The 17,235-nt window shown below is 44.2% G+C and overlaps 1 protein-coding gene across 1 annotated transcript in view; it reads left to right on the forward strand.

Annotated features, from left to right (window-relative positions):
• CORO7 (coronin 7) overlaps positions 1–17,235 on the forward strand; it is an 850,148-nt gene that overhangs the window by 729,564 nt on the left and 103,349 nt on the right. Inside the window, exons 15-19 of the mRNA XM_085628451.1 lie at positions 7,481–7,613; positions 8,483–8,658; positions 9,343–9,451; positions 10,800–10,886; positions 16,773–16,915. Coding sequence (XP_085484577.1) covers positions 7,481–7,613; positions 8,483–8,658; positions 9,343–9,451; positions 10,800–10,886; positions 16,773–16,915 — 648 coding nt within the window. The remainder of the gene's footprint in view (positions 1–7,480; positions 7,614–8,482; positions 8,659–9,342; positions 9,452–10,799; positions 10,887–16,772; positions 16,916–17,235) is intronic.

A 17,235-nucleotide genomic window follows, 5' to 3' on the forward strand; every position in this document is an offset into this window, starting at 1 on the left:
GACTAATATGGTTATACAAAAATGGCTTGCTCAACAAAGTGGGAGGGGAGACATTTCTCCTTACATCAGTAACAACAGCCTGACCGTTATACACTAGGAGCAGGTGTATTGGTAGCTGCAGGTCTTTCTGAGCATGTGCAAGGCTCTGGCTCAGTGCTGAAAGAGTTAACTATATCTCATGACACAAGCAGAATACAAATGCAGTCAACAGTGAACAGGGAGAACGCACATGGTGAGCACATGGCTAACTAAAATGCCTGCCACAAAACAAAATGGCTTCAGCTGATGCTAACAGCCATTGCAGCTAGTTTCCACAAGCATGATTCGTAAAACAATTGAAATAAAAGTTAATTTATAAAACATCCCAAAAATCCAGGAAATAGCATGCACAAAACTTGCCAACAGGGGGCACAGTTACTTTATCAGAATAGTGTAAGCGAGGAAGCATAGTCCAGTGTTACTATTCGCTGAACTAAATATAACTGTTTTTGTTACCATCCAAATGGTTTCAGTTTATTTTGGCCAGTTCCGGATTCCAGCCGGGTGACAATCTTTGCTCCACTAGTGAGATCCGGCCACCAATCATGCAGTGAACAATTTCTTGACTAACAAGATGTAACTACTGTAACAGCTTGGTAATTCCATAGGTATATAGGATAATAGGAAGCATGCATACGAGTATTTCCATATTCCAAACTCTTCATATGTTCTGGCAGCTCTATCTGTTTTAAATCTGGGATCAATCGGGGGAATATCAGACCATGCCCATGTGAGGATAGTCATCCCTTGTCCGTTTTTCTGATGGATGTGCACTCGCACCTAACCTCAGAGTAAAATGTCACTTCCAACTGCACCATCAACATTACACAGTCACTCATAACTTCTCTCAGCACTGCGTAGGAGCACATTTTCATTGCCTGCGGGTTACATTCATCCCTGAAAATGTGTTGCAGTTGAAAGCAATCTTCCTGGCACTGAAATTCTTTTGTCTAGTGGTGAACTATATGGTGACTATGATCCACATGGACAATACACCCATTGGCTTTCTTATAAGTAAGGGAGCACCACAGGGGCACCCACTCCCCACATTGTGGGGATTAACAGTTCCAAATCAAACAGCCAGGGTAGGTGTCTCCACTTGGCACAGAGTGGGAAGTTCCCAAGGAATTTCTTGACATCTTCGAGCCCTAGGGTCAACCATACCCACCCGCCTGGACATCACATCTGATCAGTACGCCTTCCCGGTGCGTAGGAGGCCTGGTACTCTGCAGGCACCCTAGGTGACAGTCAGATGTTTTAGTTGAACTGGTCTTAGCCTGGTTTGTGCATATTTTTGTTGAGCCAGTACTTCTTTGTGACTTAAATCTTCTTATGTGAAAGGCTTATTTCTTCTAGCCATTCATGCTTGGATTCTTAGAACTTTTTACGATTTTTCAAAAGGGTATACTAGTCCTGAGGGCTTCTTTATCCCAAAGGTGCTGCTGGAGTTTCATCTTAAGAAGGACATCGTTCTTCTGACCTTTCTTCTTCTACAATCCTACTCGACACAATTTGGCCTCACACTTCTTTCTTGACAGAGCTAGGAACTCCTTTCTACTGACCAATTTCTTGTGACTTTTGAAGGCAATGATGCTGGTCAAGTGACTTCCAAGGCCGCCACGGCAAGACAGATAATGTCATGTATCTCCGATTGTGACACTTTCCATGAAGTGCAGCCTCCATCTTGTGTCCAAGCACACACTCAGTCCAGGCTAAGGGACCGTCAGTGGCATTCTTCAGACATATAACTATTCCTTAATCCAGTACCATCGAATACCCCACCCCAAACAGTGCAAAGCGAGCCTGTGCCTTCGCCACTGGTTGTCACAAACTTAATGGATGAGGTTGATGGCAACCAAGATGAGGGCCCCTCTTTATTTGAGCCACCAGTAAAAAAGAAAAGAGGTGGAGGCAGGAAAATGGCTCAGCAGCCAAAAAAAAAAGCAGTGCCACCCATTGTTGATCAAACTGTTTGGGACAAATTGTAAGTAGCCTCTCCTCAAAAGTAGAAGAAATCATAAAGTCATACTTAACCCCTATTATTGCTAGGCTGGATAAACTAGGATTACTACTGTGTCAGGCAAACAAACATGTCAGCACCTCGGATAGCATGGGGACAGAACCGATGGGGCAGAAGCGTCCTTCAGTGGCAGAGGGGAATGATATTAAAAGTCACTTACACAATAGGGGGTCACTAACTAGTAAAAGTACACCAATGGCACACAGGGCGTCTCAGCAGTTACCTAGAGATAGTATACAGATCCTAGATAGGACAGGCCCACAAGGAATGACTGGCCATCCCTAAAATGGTAGGGCCCAAGGAACTGCTCCAGGCGCAGCCTTGCGCGAATCACTAGGGGATGTGCCTAAGGAAACCCGGTTGATTCACGGGAATGAGCCCACCGGCTTGAAACCCCTTAATGCAAATAGTCTGGTGAGACAGAGAACTGACGTTCTACACCTGCACCCTGAATCAGCCCAACTTGTGACTGTCCTAGTAGGTGTTCCTCCCTTACAGGAGAACTCCAAGAGACAACAATGGATTTAATACACAAGGTAATAAACTGTCTGGACGAATCACAAAGTTCCTTTGCCCCCCCTATTATCATGGCTAGAAGAGTTGGTTGGGTGGGGAAAGCCACAAGGAAAGATAGGAGCGGGGATTGTATTGTGGTCAATGTAACCCATCCTTCACACGTAAGAGCCATGATAGAAGGCCAGATGAGAGCAGATTCGTACACGGGCATCCAGGCTCTTCCACTTTCTTTTTTCTACCCAGAAGGGCCACTACACCCTAGTAGTGAGGGAATCAGATGTACTCACCCCCAAGGGAGGTTGTTGCAAACACAACAAGTGGGCATTACTAGGAATACAATAATTCCTCTCAAAAATAGATTTGCACCATTAAGGGATCTGGATAGTGTTGATTGACAGCCAACCCCTGCTGATATTATGGTTAGTACCAAGCCTCCTTTAATTGCGCAACCGATTAGTTCTCTTCCACTACCCTGTGATCACAAAATGACAGATCCTTTATGCACCTTTATGACATGGAACATTCAGGGTTGAAGGCGAAAAAGGACAATGAGCAGTGGTTAGCGATAATAAAGGCAGGTCACATTATTGCACTCCAAGAAACGTGGGATACTCTGACTCCTTTGTAATGGATGGTTTTGCCCCAGATTTTAAATCTGCATCTCCATCAGCTGTAGGATGAGCAAAGGGTGGCTTGCTTACCCTAATATCGCTTAATTTGTCATGTACTGTCAAGGGTTTGCCTAGCTCCTCTCCACACCTGCTAGCAGTAGAATTAACCTTTCCAAGCAGTGTAACTTTGGTGATTGTGAATTTTTTTTAATTCATTTTGTAGGGACCATGATAGTGAACATTTAAATTATCTCAAAAGTTTTATAGAGGATCTTGTACAGGAGAGACACACTCCCTACGAAGCAATCATAATGGGTGACTTTAATGTACACCGTTGCCAACTAAAATGTTTATTAGAAGGGGAAATTTCTGAAGACTTACCACCCGTGGCCCATTTTGAAAATGTCATTCAAGGTGCCCGGCTAGAAAGTTTATTAGCTAGTAATAATTTATACTGTTTAGAGTCTGGGGAGGTAGTAGAGGTAATACCTTCGTGTTTTTGGGGGAGGGAGCAGTTCAATTATAGATTAAGTTGTAATATCAGCCCCTCTATACCAACATATGTGGGAAGTCAGGGCGGCCCGGACCGGTTTCAGCGATCACAATCCAATCATTGCTTAATCTAAAGGTTTAGTGGTTTCCTGGGGTGCTGAGTTAAGAACCTTCGCAAACGGGGATTTTCAGCCCACGGATCAGGATCGGAAAATAAGATGGGAGAATATTGTCCCCGAGCTCTTTTTAGCAGAGATATACTCTGAGTGTAAAGAGGATATTGAGCAGTTCCTTAATGGACATAACAAGTCCACAGAAGTACTAGAGGCTCTTGACAAACTGACAAAATGAATTGGTAAAAAGCTAACAGCTAAAAAGAGGTTGGCGGGTACTAAGGAGGCTAAGTGGTTTGATGCCGATTGTTCTAAAGCTCTTAAAGCCCTTATGGTCGCACCTAGAGATCCTGAGCTGATTAAAAGTCGTAGAAAAACATATGATTTGGCTCTAAAACTAAGGAAGGCTGCTTTAAAGGAACAGGCATCGGAGGAACTAACACAGGCGAGTGCACAAGCCGATAGTGCCAAATTCTGGAAGGGTGCAAATAGCCCCTTTTTTATAATACAACAAGAATTGAGAGCGTTATTCCTGCCGATCGGTGGGTTAGTCACTTTGAGCAGATCTATGCAGAGGTCGCTATAAAACAAACAGACTCATCTTGGGTACTGAGTGCTGCACCACTCGCTTTAGGATATGAGGGAAAATAGGTACAGAAAGCGATTGAGGGTATGTCTGCACTGAAAGCCCCTGGCCCCGATGGGATACCTGTGGACCTCTATAAATCAGATTCTGGTACATGGGCGAAAGTTTTAACAGAGGTGTTCAATGCGGCTACAAGGGTAGGTCTACCCCACTCATGGTCAATCGCGGTGATTTTGCCAATTTATAAAAAAGGTGCCAGGGACAATCCTGCCTGTTATCGCCCGATCTCCTTGCTGGATTCCGCAGCAAAAATAATGGGCAAAGTAATTTTAGATCGTCTAAGCATTTGTTTGGAAGGAAACGATGTGTTGTCCGAAATGCAATTTGGTTTTCGCAAGGGTAGGGGCACAGTGGAGCAATGTATAAACCTACTCATGATCACCAACAAATATACCCTAGCCAAAATAGGGCGTATGTTTTTGGCTTTTATGGATTTAGCGTCCGCTTTTGATTGGGTAAGCAGGACTAAGCTATGGCAATTGCTGCTTGAAATAGGGATTGATAGGAACTTAGTATGTTTCCTGCATTGGTCCCATCTTAATTTGACTGCCTCTGTAAGGTATAACGAGAGTGGCTCCATAACTTAAGCCTGGAAGGTAAAAAGAGGAGTGAGGCAGGGGTGCATTCTTGCACCAGTATTATTTACACTTTACATAAATAAGTTGGGGGCTGTGCTATCAGACTCCTGTTTAGACAACCCAAAAGTAGGTTCTAAATTAATTCCAGCTCTTTTATATGCAGATGATGCAGTTTTACTTGCCAGGACTCCGATTGCTTTGAAATGTTTAGTTAATACTTTTATCGATTTTAGGGTAGCTCTTGACCTTGCGGTTAATTTGACTAAATCTCATATAATGTCAATTGGTAATCTAAAGCGAGAGAAAACATCCCTTACATGTAAAGGTGGAGTGCTAATCAATGGACCAACATACCCATACCTGGGTGTGTTACTCGATGAAAATTGTACTTGGGTGGCACAGCGAGCATTAAAGAAAAACATTTTGGTAAGAGCAGCTGGAGCCTCACTGGATTTCCCTAGAAGATTAGGGAGTAAACCCAGACCACCACTGCTGCAGATTTATAATGAGAAATGCGTCTCCATGACAGTGTATGGTAGTGTGATATGGGGCTATAAGGAATGGAATGAACTTCAAGGAGTTGAAAACAAATACGCACATAAACTCTTAGCTGCTCTTTCAAGCATTCCAGCTTTTATGATACATGAGGAACTAAGGCAGGATTACATTATAGATAACATTGCTGCAGCACCCTTGATGTGGTGGCTAAAAATTTGGTCTAGAGATAAGCCAAGCCTAAACCAAATTATTTTAGAGGACTGCATGATATTAGACAGAGTCGCAGGTATTCCCTGGTTAAAGTATGTCTCTCAACAGCTTTCAGCTCTTGGGCAACCAGAGCTATTTAATCAACCGAGAAAGCTGCACCCCGAGGATGTGAAAGCTATAAAAATTCAATTCTTAATGAGGAGAAATCTGGATAGGGAATTAAATTAACTTAAGAAACCTACATGCAGATATGTTCTGATTATGTCCTGGGATTTTAAACCAACCTTTTTGGTCTTTTGTTAATAATTTGCATCGTTTTTTTTAATCCAGGTTTAGATTTAATTGTATCCACTGGTCCCTTACTGTACCTAAAGGTTTCTCAAAGATAGGAACCCTACAACCATGTGCATGCGATAATTTCTCTGACCAAAACTTGTTGCATTTTATGTTTTTCTGTGGTTTTTATACTGAGCTGCGAGTTAAACATATTTTACCACTTTTTAGAGATTGCTATTTTGCACAAGAAAGACCAGTACTTTCTCCCCACTCATTTGCTATGGGGTTGCAAGCTTCTTATCAGGGGCAATACGTCAAAGGATAAATATGAGTGGATAACAGCAATGGCTTGGGCCTATCTGGAAACGTTTTTAATAACATGAATGAATTTTATATGTGCTTTTATCCCATTTGTAGTGTAGTTGTGTTTTTATGTGAAATGTACTTTTATGGCGAGAACATGGCTGAATAAAGTTTCTATTGAATCTGTTGTAACTATTCAACGTATGTTGGCTGCCTAGTGTGGACAAGTTCACAAACATTCAGCCATCAGTATGTTCTTGAGGCTTCCTCCTGGAGCAATATTAAATCTGTCCTGGAGGTTTTCCACAACCAGTTTGCCTAGGGTTAAGCTACCCAATGATACCTTCTTTTCTCATTCTCATTTGCTGTGGAATGTACCCACAAGTTGCAAATGGCAGAAAGCTGAGATATAACAGAAGGAAACAGTTACCTTCACAGAGACTCCATTACTTTCACCACTGTGCTTTTTTCAATTATCAAAGGTATCCTGCAAAGGCCTTCAGCCAAAACACTTGCCACTTGCTCCTTTGTTCAAGAAAGGAAGTTGAGAGAGCTGCATGCACACAGGGAACTGGTTATGATGGACATACTCTTACACAACAACACCCACAAGCAGACCTCTGAATTAACAACTTTAAAAGCAGTGTTGGGTCCTGTGAATATGGACTACATCCCAGGTTGGATGTGACTGTCTGGTGCCTACGCTCCACTGGAGGTAACACATAACTGGGTGTATCAGTTATTTCGGGGGTTGGTGGGGTTACTTGGACATTAAAAAGTGCATTCTGAGTATCTCCGTACAAATGATGAATGACCTGCGGAATCAGAAATGATGGACCCATTGTGCTAGTTATTCCTCATTGCCACCTATATTTCACCCAGAGGCTGCGACTGCTTTCTGCAACCGCAGGTTCCGAGTGCAACAGCAAAAGGTCCACAGTTACCCCTGACATTGTGATGCAGATGGTGCTGGTAACTGTAGGTATCACCCCTTGCTGATTTAAAAGAGAGCTCATAATGAGGCCATAAATGGCGGAGTACCTACAAGCTGATGATGTTAAAGAATCCAAACAAGGGTAATTGGACCCCAAAATTATTACTTTATCCTTCATGTAAGTGACTGGCAACAGATTGTGAAAAAGATGTCTGCATCCTAATTCCGTATATCTTATTGGTAGGACATAGACAACCTATCCTCTCCAACCAGTTCTCTGACTTCACCCACGACACCCTCCAGCATGGCTGTCTCTATCTCCAGTACCAGTGGCTTCATCTCCAGCCCAAGTCAGAAGTCCCTGCAAAGCATTCTAGGTAAGTGCATCACACGCTACTCTTGTACCACAGCTCACGACTCCGTTTTGTTTGTGGTAGCATTTAAATATCTTCTAAGCCACTCAAAGACACCATAGATCCTACCTTTATTTGTCGTGTTATTTTCACACAAGATGGAAATTAAATAAGTCTGCGGTACAGTGAGAGAAGAAAGAGTCTGAACATTTTGTCTTTGCAGATGGGGGAGGGTGCACATTGTGTGTGATATACAGAATGGGCTGAGAATGGATGTAGAGTCAGATTGCCAGGTGTGTGATATACAACGGACTGCAGTCTGTTTATAAAGTGTATAAGAAACAAAATACCCATTGCCATCAATCAATCAGGATTTATAAGGCGCAGCTGATCACCCGATAGGGTATCCAGTCGCTTGCAGGTCCCGGAGGCTTATTCGAACAGCCAGGTCTTGGGGGTCATTTGGAATTCCGGGAGTGGGGTGAGGGTCCGGAGGTGCGTGGGGGAGGCTGTTCCAAGTCTTTGCTGCGATGTGGGAGGAGTGTCCTCCACTCATGCTTCGGGAATGCGTCGACTATGGGTAGGTGAAAGGGAGGTGGAGCATAGTGTTCTTCGTGGTTGGTGGTTGCTATGTGGTAAAAGGTATTGCGATTGACTTTGAACTTAAAGGTCCCTATTTACTATAGTGCTATATGCTATATATGTGTGAGTGCATGTATATTAGGCTGATACTGCATTGAAGGAGGAAATGCCTTTGCACCTTGCTTCTCCCGCCCCAAATTTACATTTTTCATTGTTCACAAAGTATGACAGTTTCTTTTCTTGTGATCATTCAGAGGCATTTGCACTGGCCTACTAAATTTCTCCTTTCACCCATGAATGTTTTTTTTCAGGTCCCAGTTCCAAGTTCCGCCATACACAAGGGGTCCTCATGCATCGGGACACCCACATCACAAACCTAAAGGGGCAGAACCTGACCACCCCTGGAGAGTGTGATGGGTTCTGCGTGAACCAGGAGCGAGTGGCTGTCCCCCTGCTGATGTCTGGTGGGCAGATATCTGTCTTGGAGGTAAGCACTCTGACACACTCCCCTGGCACACTCTGAATTCAACTCTAAGCTCTTTGTGTCCTCTTTACCTGTTCTTCATCAATTCAACATTCAGCATATTTGTTCTTCTATTTCGTAAAGGTTGTGACAATATTACAGCTGGAGGTATAGTCCGTGATTGACCAGACTGGCACATATATTTTGTGTCCCTCAAGATCAGAGCAGGGGTGTTATCAAAGGCGGGTAGGAGCTGCACTGGTATTTAAGAGGTTGGTTGGACATGAGTGGTACAAAGGAGCTGCTCTTCATAGAGAAGTGCAGGTTCTAATTAGCCCACTTCTGATGAGAAGCTGGAAGCCTTCAGTGCTATAAAGATTTACATGAGTAGTTGTTTCTACTAAAATGTGAGATTCATTCATGTTAATAATGATGTGATCAGGTAGTGAGCACTTGCTTCTAAAGCATGCTTGAGGCATTGCACATGGCTAGAACCTAGTAAGGAGCCCCTTAGATCCCCCTTGTCTAATTACATATTTAGATGTGTACTATTGTGAGACCCTCTCTTCAGCCTGGTTTCTTTTCTCTTTGTCGTTGTCTTTTCTATCAGTTGATAGGGGGTGAATTATTCATCTGATGGAAATCCATCACCATGAGGCCAGCCAGTGCTACAAGTCCATCACTTTTCTTTCATGTTCTTCCCTTCAGCTCAACAGGCCTGGCCGTCTTCCAGATACTGCCCTTCCAACTATTGAGAACGGGTCTGCGGTGGCTGACTTTTGCTGGGACCCCTTCTGCACTGAGCGCCTTGCAGTGGGTACGTATGGAGGTTTCTGCTGCCCATGGGTGGGAGTGCGGACGATGGGGCGAATGAGCAACTAATGCAAGTAAGTGAGAGAATTGGGATGAGTGAGTGAGCAGACAGAAGACAAATAAGTGAGCTAAGACCCAGAGACGAGCAGTCGGAGAGGGAAAGCTTTGGGCGAGCAGGAAGTGAAGGCAGTGGCAGCTCCGCCGCTAAGGTGGAGGAGCGTCGCCCCACGCTTTTCAGCAGTGTAAAGAAAAATAAAATAATTATAATTCAGTTATTATCATTTTATTTTTTCCTGTTGCAGCAGCTTTGCGGGGTGGGCCTGCTCTGCAAGGGAGGAGTGTTTTTCACTCTCTAAAGGCAGATGAACGTTTGACCGGCCTTCTCAGGCCGGCCAAACTTTCATGGGCACTTTGCATGTTCTCCACCTATGCTGCATTACAGCCTGAGTGCAGAACATGCCCAGGCATCCAGTCCCCGCCTGAGCGCCGAACCACGGCACTCTGACTAATCACATTGCAGTGTCGTGATTGGCTCAGGGGAGCCTGGGTGCTTCCTGTTCCGGTCTGAGGAGTGAGGAGGATGGACGTGGCGAGAGGGACATGGCGAGGAAGTAAGTGATTTTTTTTTTTTCATCTGCCTACCACCTCGATCCGTGCCAGATGCCACTGATTGAAGGAGGATTAAGTGAAAGTGAAGGTAGGTTATTGCAAGGTGGTGAGCAAATAGGGGGGGCAGTGTGAGTGGTTGAGACGGAGAGACGTGAGGTGAGTGAGTGAGTGATTAGAAATGTCGAGCAGTCTGATTTTGATGGGTGTGTGAGTGAAATAATGAAAATTCATAAAACTGTTAACCTTTGTAGATTTATGTACAGTCTTAACATGAAATGCCTTTACTATCAAAGTTGTCCTGCTAATAAGTCGACGGTTTATAATGTCCTGTAAATACCACATGGCACCAGTAATCACTTGTAACAATTCATCTGCACTGCGCCATTGGTTTGGAGCACCTATGTGTCATTTATTCATGTTTCATAGTAAAGAAATACACTGATTCAAATATAACTGTGTGCACATTTGTTCCCTCAAATATGCTTTGTTCTGCCCAGGAAGCTTAGGCTCATACCATTGTTTCTTGTTGTAAATGTACTGCCCAGGTACCCAAGATTACAGGGTCGGTCCATAAGTTGTGTTTTAGGACAGTGCATGGGCATGCTACTTTTTAAAGAGAGTGAAAACCTGTGACTGCCGTGAGAATTGCTGAGCTCAGTGTCTGTAGCAGAGAGGGTACACTTTGGCTTGGGATCTGCTGAGCCGTGAAGCTGATGACTGAGTATCTTTATCTTCTTGTGCAGCTGGAGAAGATGCTAAAATCCGGGTCTGGTGTCTGCCTAAAGGTGGGCTCCAGGAGACGCTGTCACAGCCAGAGACCATCCTGAGAGGTAAGAGGACATGATGGTGTTTCATCCTGCAGAGAGTCAGAGTTGTGGAACAAACCTTTGTTAGTCAGTTCCTTCTTTTATTTGTTACTTACTTTGTTGTCAGGCTGCCATATTACATTTTTGGAGAGCAGGGAGATGGTGCCAACTGAAGTGGTCCTTGAGAGAGCCAGCATCTACCTTGCCATGCCTGTGCACGAAAATCATACCAGGGCAAATAGGAACTTGGAATAATATTGTGCCAGACTGTATTCCTCAGTATATTATATAGTATATTATATCAGTATATTATGCCAAGATAAATATGTCATGACATATTTATCTTGCCATAATATTCTGAGCAATACAGTTCATATTGCTCATGTCCTTCCAAAGTGATTATAGTTCTAAAGTTCTAAAACTAGAAAAACGATATTCGTACATTACTTTGCCCGGTTTTATGCCTATGGAATATTATGCCTCTATCGATGAGACCGCTGAAAGTCTTTATATCCACTCTGTTGTTCAGCTCTCATTCTATTCGGCATACCCATTTTAAGAACTCGTTCTGATAAGCCTACGCCACACGAGGAACAGAGAAAGCTTCTTTCAAAAGATGCTGTCACTTTAAAACTCTCGTACATAGAACATGGGCAAGTGTCCCCATCACAAACTCGATCCTTATCCTCGCACACATGGGCCACCAACAGTCCCAGCAAGTTTGTTTTTATCCAAGGACACAAGGAGGCTGCCGTTTGTTTATGTTCATTACATTTTTGCTTTCAATCTTTCTTGAAGGGGCATTTTCTGGTTTAGCTTTCAATTTTGATAGCTTTTTTAAAAATATGCTTTTTTTCAAGTGCTTAATTTGTAAAAGAATATGCGCTGGGGCCCTAAGTTTTGTTCAGAAGCCCATAGCCCGCAAAATCGAAAGTTGGGTGTGCCACATAGTCTTGATGCCACCTCTTGCCTCTTTAATCCACTTCCAGAAGCTTTCTGCCTCTTTATCTCAATTTTGCAGGTTTTTTTCTTTCCTGATTTCTTCCTTTTTCACTCTTTTTCCGTCTTTCACCTTTCACCCATACGTGTTTTCCCTCTCTTGCTCTGTATCAAAGTGTGTTGAGGAAAAAGTAAGTGCTCGGCCCCCAAAATGAGTACAGACGGGCCCCACCTTCAACCACCATCTCAAATTAAGCACTACCTTCTTTTGTCAACCTATGCTGCTGAAGACCAGCTTCAAGCAGTGCTGCATTGTATGTCAACTTTTTCTCAGAAATTGATCATCCCTAAGGCCAAGTGTCTGTTTAGGAATTTTCTTCAAATTAATTCCTGTCTATCCATTCTTGACTGAGTTCCAGCTAATATCGCTGAGATATAGACTTTTGTTGCTGTAGTGTAGACCCTTTAACGCAGTACACGTTTGACTAGTTTACAGGACACATCACCTGTTGCATCTGAGTAAGAGAAATATAAAATTGGGTGAAGCACCAATTCTGGCTTGGTGTGCTTGTTAGGACCATTACTGTCCCCATTGTGGGTCCTCACCCTTCTGTTCCGGAATTAATGCCTCCTGACATGCACACTTGGAGGTACCTCTTACTGGTCCTTTCCATGGCCCCTCGCCAACCCCAGCCCACCTTCTGCCCCTTTCGTGGCCACAGAAGGGGCTTTCAACCACGTCTCTAATTTTCCAGCCAGCAAGTTTCCCAATCTTTTCATGGCTGAGGACGCGGTGCCCACAGACAATGTGAGACAGGTAGCCATAAGTCAGGCCAGTTCCCCCAACCCTCTGCAGCCGCAGCCTCCAATCCCCTTCATTTTGCCCTCTGACCATCAGGAGGGCAGGTTACACCATCACCTGCACCACTGGGGGTCAGTAACATCTGACCATTGCGTTTGCAGCTTGTCCAAAGGGGCTACTCCCTCCCCTTTGTGACCACACCTCCACTCATGCCACCCACTTACGACAGACTGATGGAGGACCCCCTCTGCTTTCCCCATCAGAAAATAATGTCTCTCTTCGCTAAGGGAGCCATAGAGAGGGTGCTAACATCAGAAGTAGGTCGTGGTTGCTATTGCCGCTACTTTCTGTGTCCCAGGAACAATGGAGGCCTTCGTCCTATTCTTGACCTGCACCTTTTCAACCTCTTCTTGAAAAAGGAGAAGTTCAAAATGCTCACACAAGTCCTGTCTGCCCTGTACCCAGGAGACTGGATGGTAGCTTTGGACTTGCAGGATGCATATTTCCACACCCCCATCCTGCCTGCCCACAGATGTTGCCTGTGGTTCTACGGGGCGGCCAAGAGCACTTCTAGTTTGCCTTGCTGCCCTTGGACTTTACCAGCTCCCCTCCAGTGTTCACAAAAATTATGGTGGTAGTCACAGCTCATCTGCGTAGATTAGGAGTTCCAGTCTTCCCCTACCACGTGATTGGCTGCTGAAGGCTGGCTCACCCCAGGCAGCTCTTTCCCACCTCCAGATGACATTTACCTTTCTGCACTTGCTGGGATTCACTCAGCGTGTTAAAGTCACACTTTGTCAGTAGCTCTCCTTCATCAGATCCATTCTGGACACCAAACAGTTTCGGGCCTATCCTCCCGAGCAGTGAATCCAGGATACTCAGGCTATGATGGTGATGCTTCAGCCTCTATCTTGGACTTCAGGTAGACTGACTCTGAGGCTGCCGGACCCCATGGCCTCCCGCATCCTGCTTGTGACACATGCCCCTTGGTATATGCGGGCTCTGCAGTGGGACCTGAGGTTCCAGTGGGCACAGCATCAGGGCAATCTCTCCAACATTTTCCAGATCTCTAAGGGACCTGCAAAAGACATGCAGTGGACCAGCATCTTCACATCAATTTGGTGTAATTCAGGGCAGTGAGATTGGTATTACAGGCATTCCTGCCAAATAATTACTGTGTTGGTCTGAACAGACAACACAACGGCAATGCATTATCTCAACAAGCAAGGCGGCACGAGATCCTTTACCCTCTCTCAGGAGGCTCAGTGCATCTTGAAATGGGCGATGCAGAACGGAAGCTCTCTGAAGGCAGAACACCTTCCAGGAGATCAGAACACAACAGCAGACACATTAAGCAGGCTCAAATCGACCTGCCACAAGTGGGATATCCATTAACAGACACTAGACAGCATTTTTCTCAGATGGGGCAGGCCAGCGGTGGACCTCTGTGCGACATTGCAGTACAAGAAATGCCGGTACTTCCCAAGTTGGCATCACCAGCCGGGATCCTGGGGGAATGCATTTTTGATGGCATGGTCAGGCATCTTTGCCCACGCTTTTTTGCTAATTCCCCTCCTGCCATGATTGCTCATGAAGATCAAAGCAGAGCCCTGCAGAATGATCCTAATAGCCCCATTGTGGCCTTGTCAACATTGGTTCACAGAACTTCTCCTTCTTTCATAGAGACAAGCTATCCATTCCATCTCTTCTGACGATGTCCCAGGGACAAGTGTCACATTCAGATCCCAAATCTCTTCAATTAGCGGCATGGCTCCTAAACACCGTGAATTTCAGCATCTAGAAATCCCATCTGAGTGTAGAGACTTTCAAATGCTCAGGCACAGAACACTAATAGAACGTACAGGATAAAATGGAGAGGATTCTGTATATGGTGTCAGGATTCAAATGTCCATCCTCTCCTTTCCTCACCTCATGAGATCCTTCATTACATTCTCCTGTTAGCAAAATCTGGATTAGCACATGCCTCAATTAAAGTCCATCTAGCTTCTATATCCCGATTTAGGAGGACATCTTCAGGGTAATCATTCTGGTCAGAAAGGATCATTAAACAGTTCATGAGAGACCTGTTCTGCGCCTTTCCACCTGTTAAGCCTCTGCCGCCTCTTTGGCATATTAATATAGTATTGTCACAACTCATGAAACATCCTTTTGAACCTAAACATAAGGCGGACCTTCAGTTCCTATCATGGACGGTTGCCCTTCTTCTGGCGCTGACATCTGCCAGAGAAGTTGGAGAAATTTAGGCTCTGACAAAACAGGAACCATTTCTACAATTTAGGGATGACCGAGTAGTCCTTCATCCTAATCCCAAATTCATCCCCAAAGTTCTGTTAGATTTTCATTTGAACGAGCCTCTTATCCTTAAAACCTTATTTCCACTAACAACAACCTTGGCGGAAAGAGCTCTTCATTTGCTAGATACTGTCTGAAATTTTATCTGCAAACAACAAAGACATTTTGCAAATCTACCCAGCTTTTTGTATCCTTCAGTGCACCCAGGAAGGGCTATCCTCTATTCAAAAGGGGTATTGCTCATTAGATCTTGAGTGCAATCCAGTATTGCCATCAAGTGGCGGAAAAACCTCTGCAGGCACGGGTGCGTGCTCACTCTACAAGAGCAATCTCTACATCTACTGCTCTTTTTGCTGGCGTACTTATCCAGGATATCTGCAGAGCTGCAACCTGGAGGAGTACCCAAACCGTCACCAGACAATACTGCTTGGATGCCTCCGCTCACAGTGATGTAGAAGTAGGCCAGGCAGTGCTGAGGAACCTTTTCCAGTGACGGTGTGCTCTCTCCTTCACCACTCCTTCCTTTCTGCTGTAAGACTGCGCACATTTTATCTGTATGTCTAGTATATAGATATATACAGTTATATTTGTGCATATTCTGACCTTTTAACCTTATAAGGTCTTATTTATGGTACGTTTAAAATATGATAATGTTTACATATGCAATCATTATCAGTTTGAGGACTGATGGCTTAAGTTAGATCTGCTTCTCTATAAATTAATTGACAATGTGGAGTACACTCTTAGGGTGATATAAGAGAAAAAGTGCTTCTGACTGCTAGCTACTCTGATTCAAGCATGTGAATCTATGAACGTTCCAATACTGGAATAAGAAAATAAGTTACTGCCCTGTAACTGTAGTTCTCCAGTATTGGAATCTTTCATAGATTTACATGCAAACCACCCTCCTGCCCTGAGAGACTCCCCTTTGGATTTTTGCAGGTGTATCTTTGCACTTGTGCTGTGAAAATCTGAGGGTCTATGGCTCTCTCAGGAGTGTTCTAGAGGGTGAGAAGTCCTGATTGGTTCAGGATTGACTTTTGGTCTATTTTACAAAACAGTAGAGACACGCCTAGGCTTGGTTTCTGCTTTGTATTTGATTTGCATTGCTATTTTGATGTACTGGGGACTCCCATCTCAACGATGGGGAATGATTCAAGCATGTGAAACTATGAAAGATTCCAATCGTGAGGAACTACAGTTACAGGTAAGTAACTTATTTTCCTTTTGACCTTGATACATAATGTCCTGAGGGGTATACTCTGTGGATCAAATGTCACAGCTGTCATTCTTAAACAGTTTGCAAGGGTAGACAATGAGCAACATTTGGCATTGTTACACTGTATACAAATGGGCACACTCTTTGAATCTTAAGGCAGTTGGTAAGCTGTCTTTATTGTACTAATATATGCTTTGTGGATTCTATGTCCCTTCTGTCTTTATCTCACAATAGAGTAGGGGCATACATGATTAATCATACCAGTAACATTGTTCTCATGTGACTTCATCTTATTCAGTGATGTAAATGAAAGACATCATGATCCCTGAAGGCATTTATCTCAACATGGCACTTTATGTTGGCAGAGGACTGATGCCTGCAACTCCCTTTTGCCTTAGTGTTACTATGTTGTACACTATGATGGTTAGAGGTAGGATGGCTAAACAGACTGACATTTTGTAAAACATTGAGCCATTACCTATGCTTGCCAGCCCTGTTGTTGCTCACCATTACCTAAAATGTGTACTCCTTCTCATTTTGGAAACCCAGGTATTTTAAGAGGGTACACTTCCCATGCCTAGAAGAAGGACAAATGCAAGAAGTGGTGTTCTACTAATTATTTTATATTTTGTTCAAGGTCACACAGAGAAAATTTACTCCATCAAGTTCCACCCTCTGGCTTCAGATATTCTGGCATCATCCTCCTACGACATGACTGTCCGCATCTGGAACATCAACACAGGAAAACAGGAACTGCTGTTGAAGGGACACACTGATCAGGTAATGGGGCAAAAGAGCTGCTGCTGAAGGGACACAAAAGTGGGATGGCATTGAGAACAGCTGAAAGGGGGAAATGGAGCAAGTGAGGAAGCCTAGTGAGCAAGTAAATTGACACACGGTGCAGGTTAATGGGCTAGCGGAGCGAGTGAGGCAAGACAGGGAGTCCAAAAAGGGGGATTGAGAGCAGGAAAGTGGGGCACAAGCAGCAGGTGAATGGGTAGCCACAGCAAGTGAAAGTAAGCAGCCAGCAGGGAATGGGGGGACCGGTAGAAGGTGAAGGAGCTGAGGGAGCTAGTAAATTGACCAAGGAGCAGATTAAG

The sequence above is a fragment of the Triturus cristatus genome, chromosome 10, assembly GCF_964204655.1.
Source record: "Triturus cristatus chromosome 10, aTriCri1.1, whole genome shotgun sequence".
Classification (NCBI taxonomy): Eukaryota; Metazoa; Chordata; class Amphibia; order Caudata; family Salamandridae; genus Triturus; species Triturus cristatus.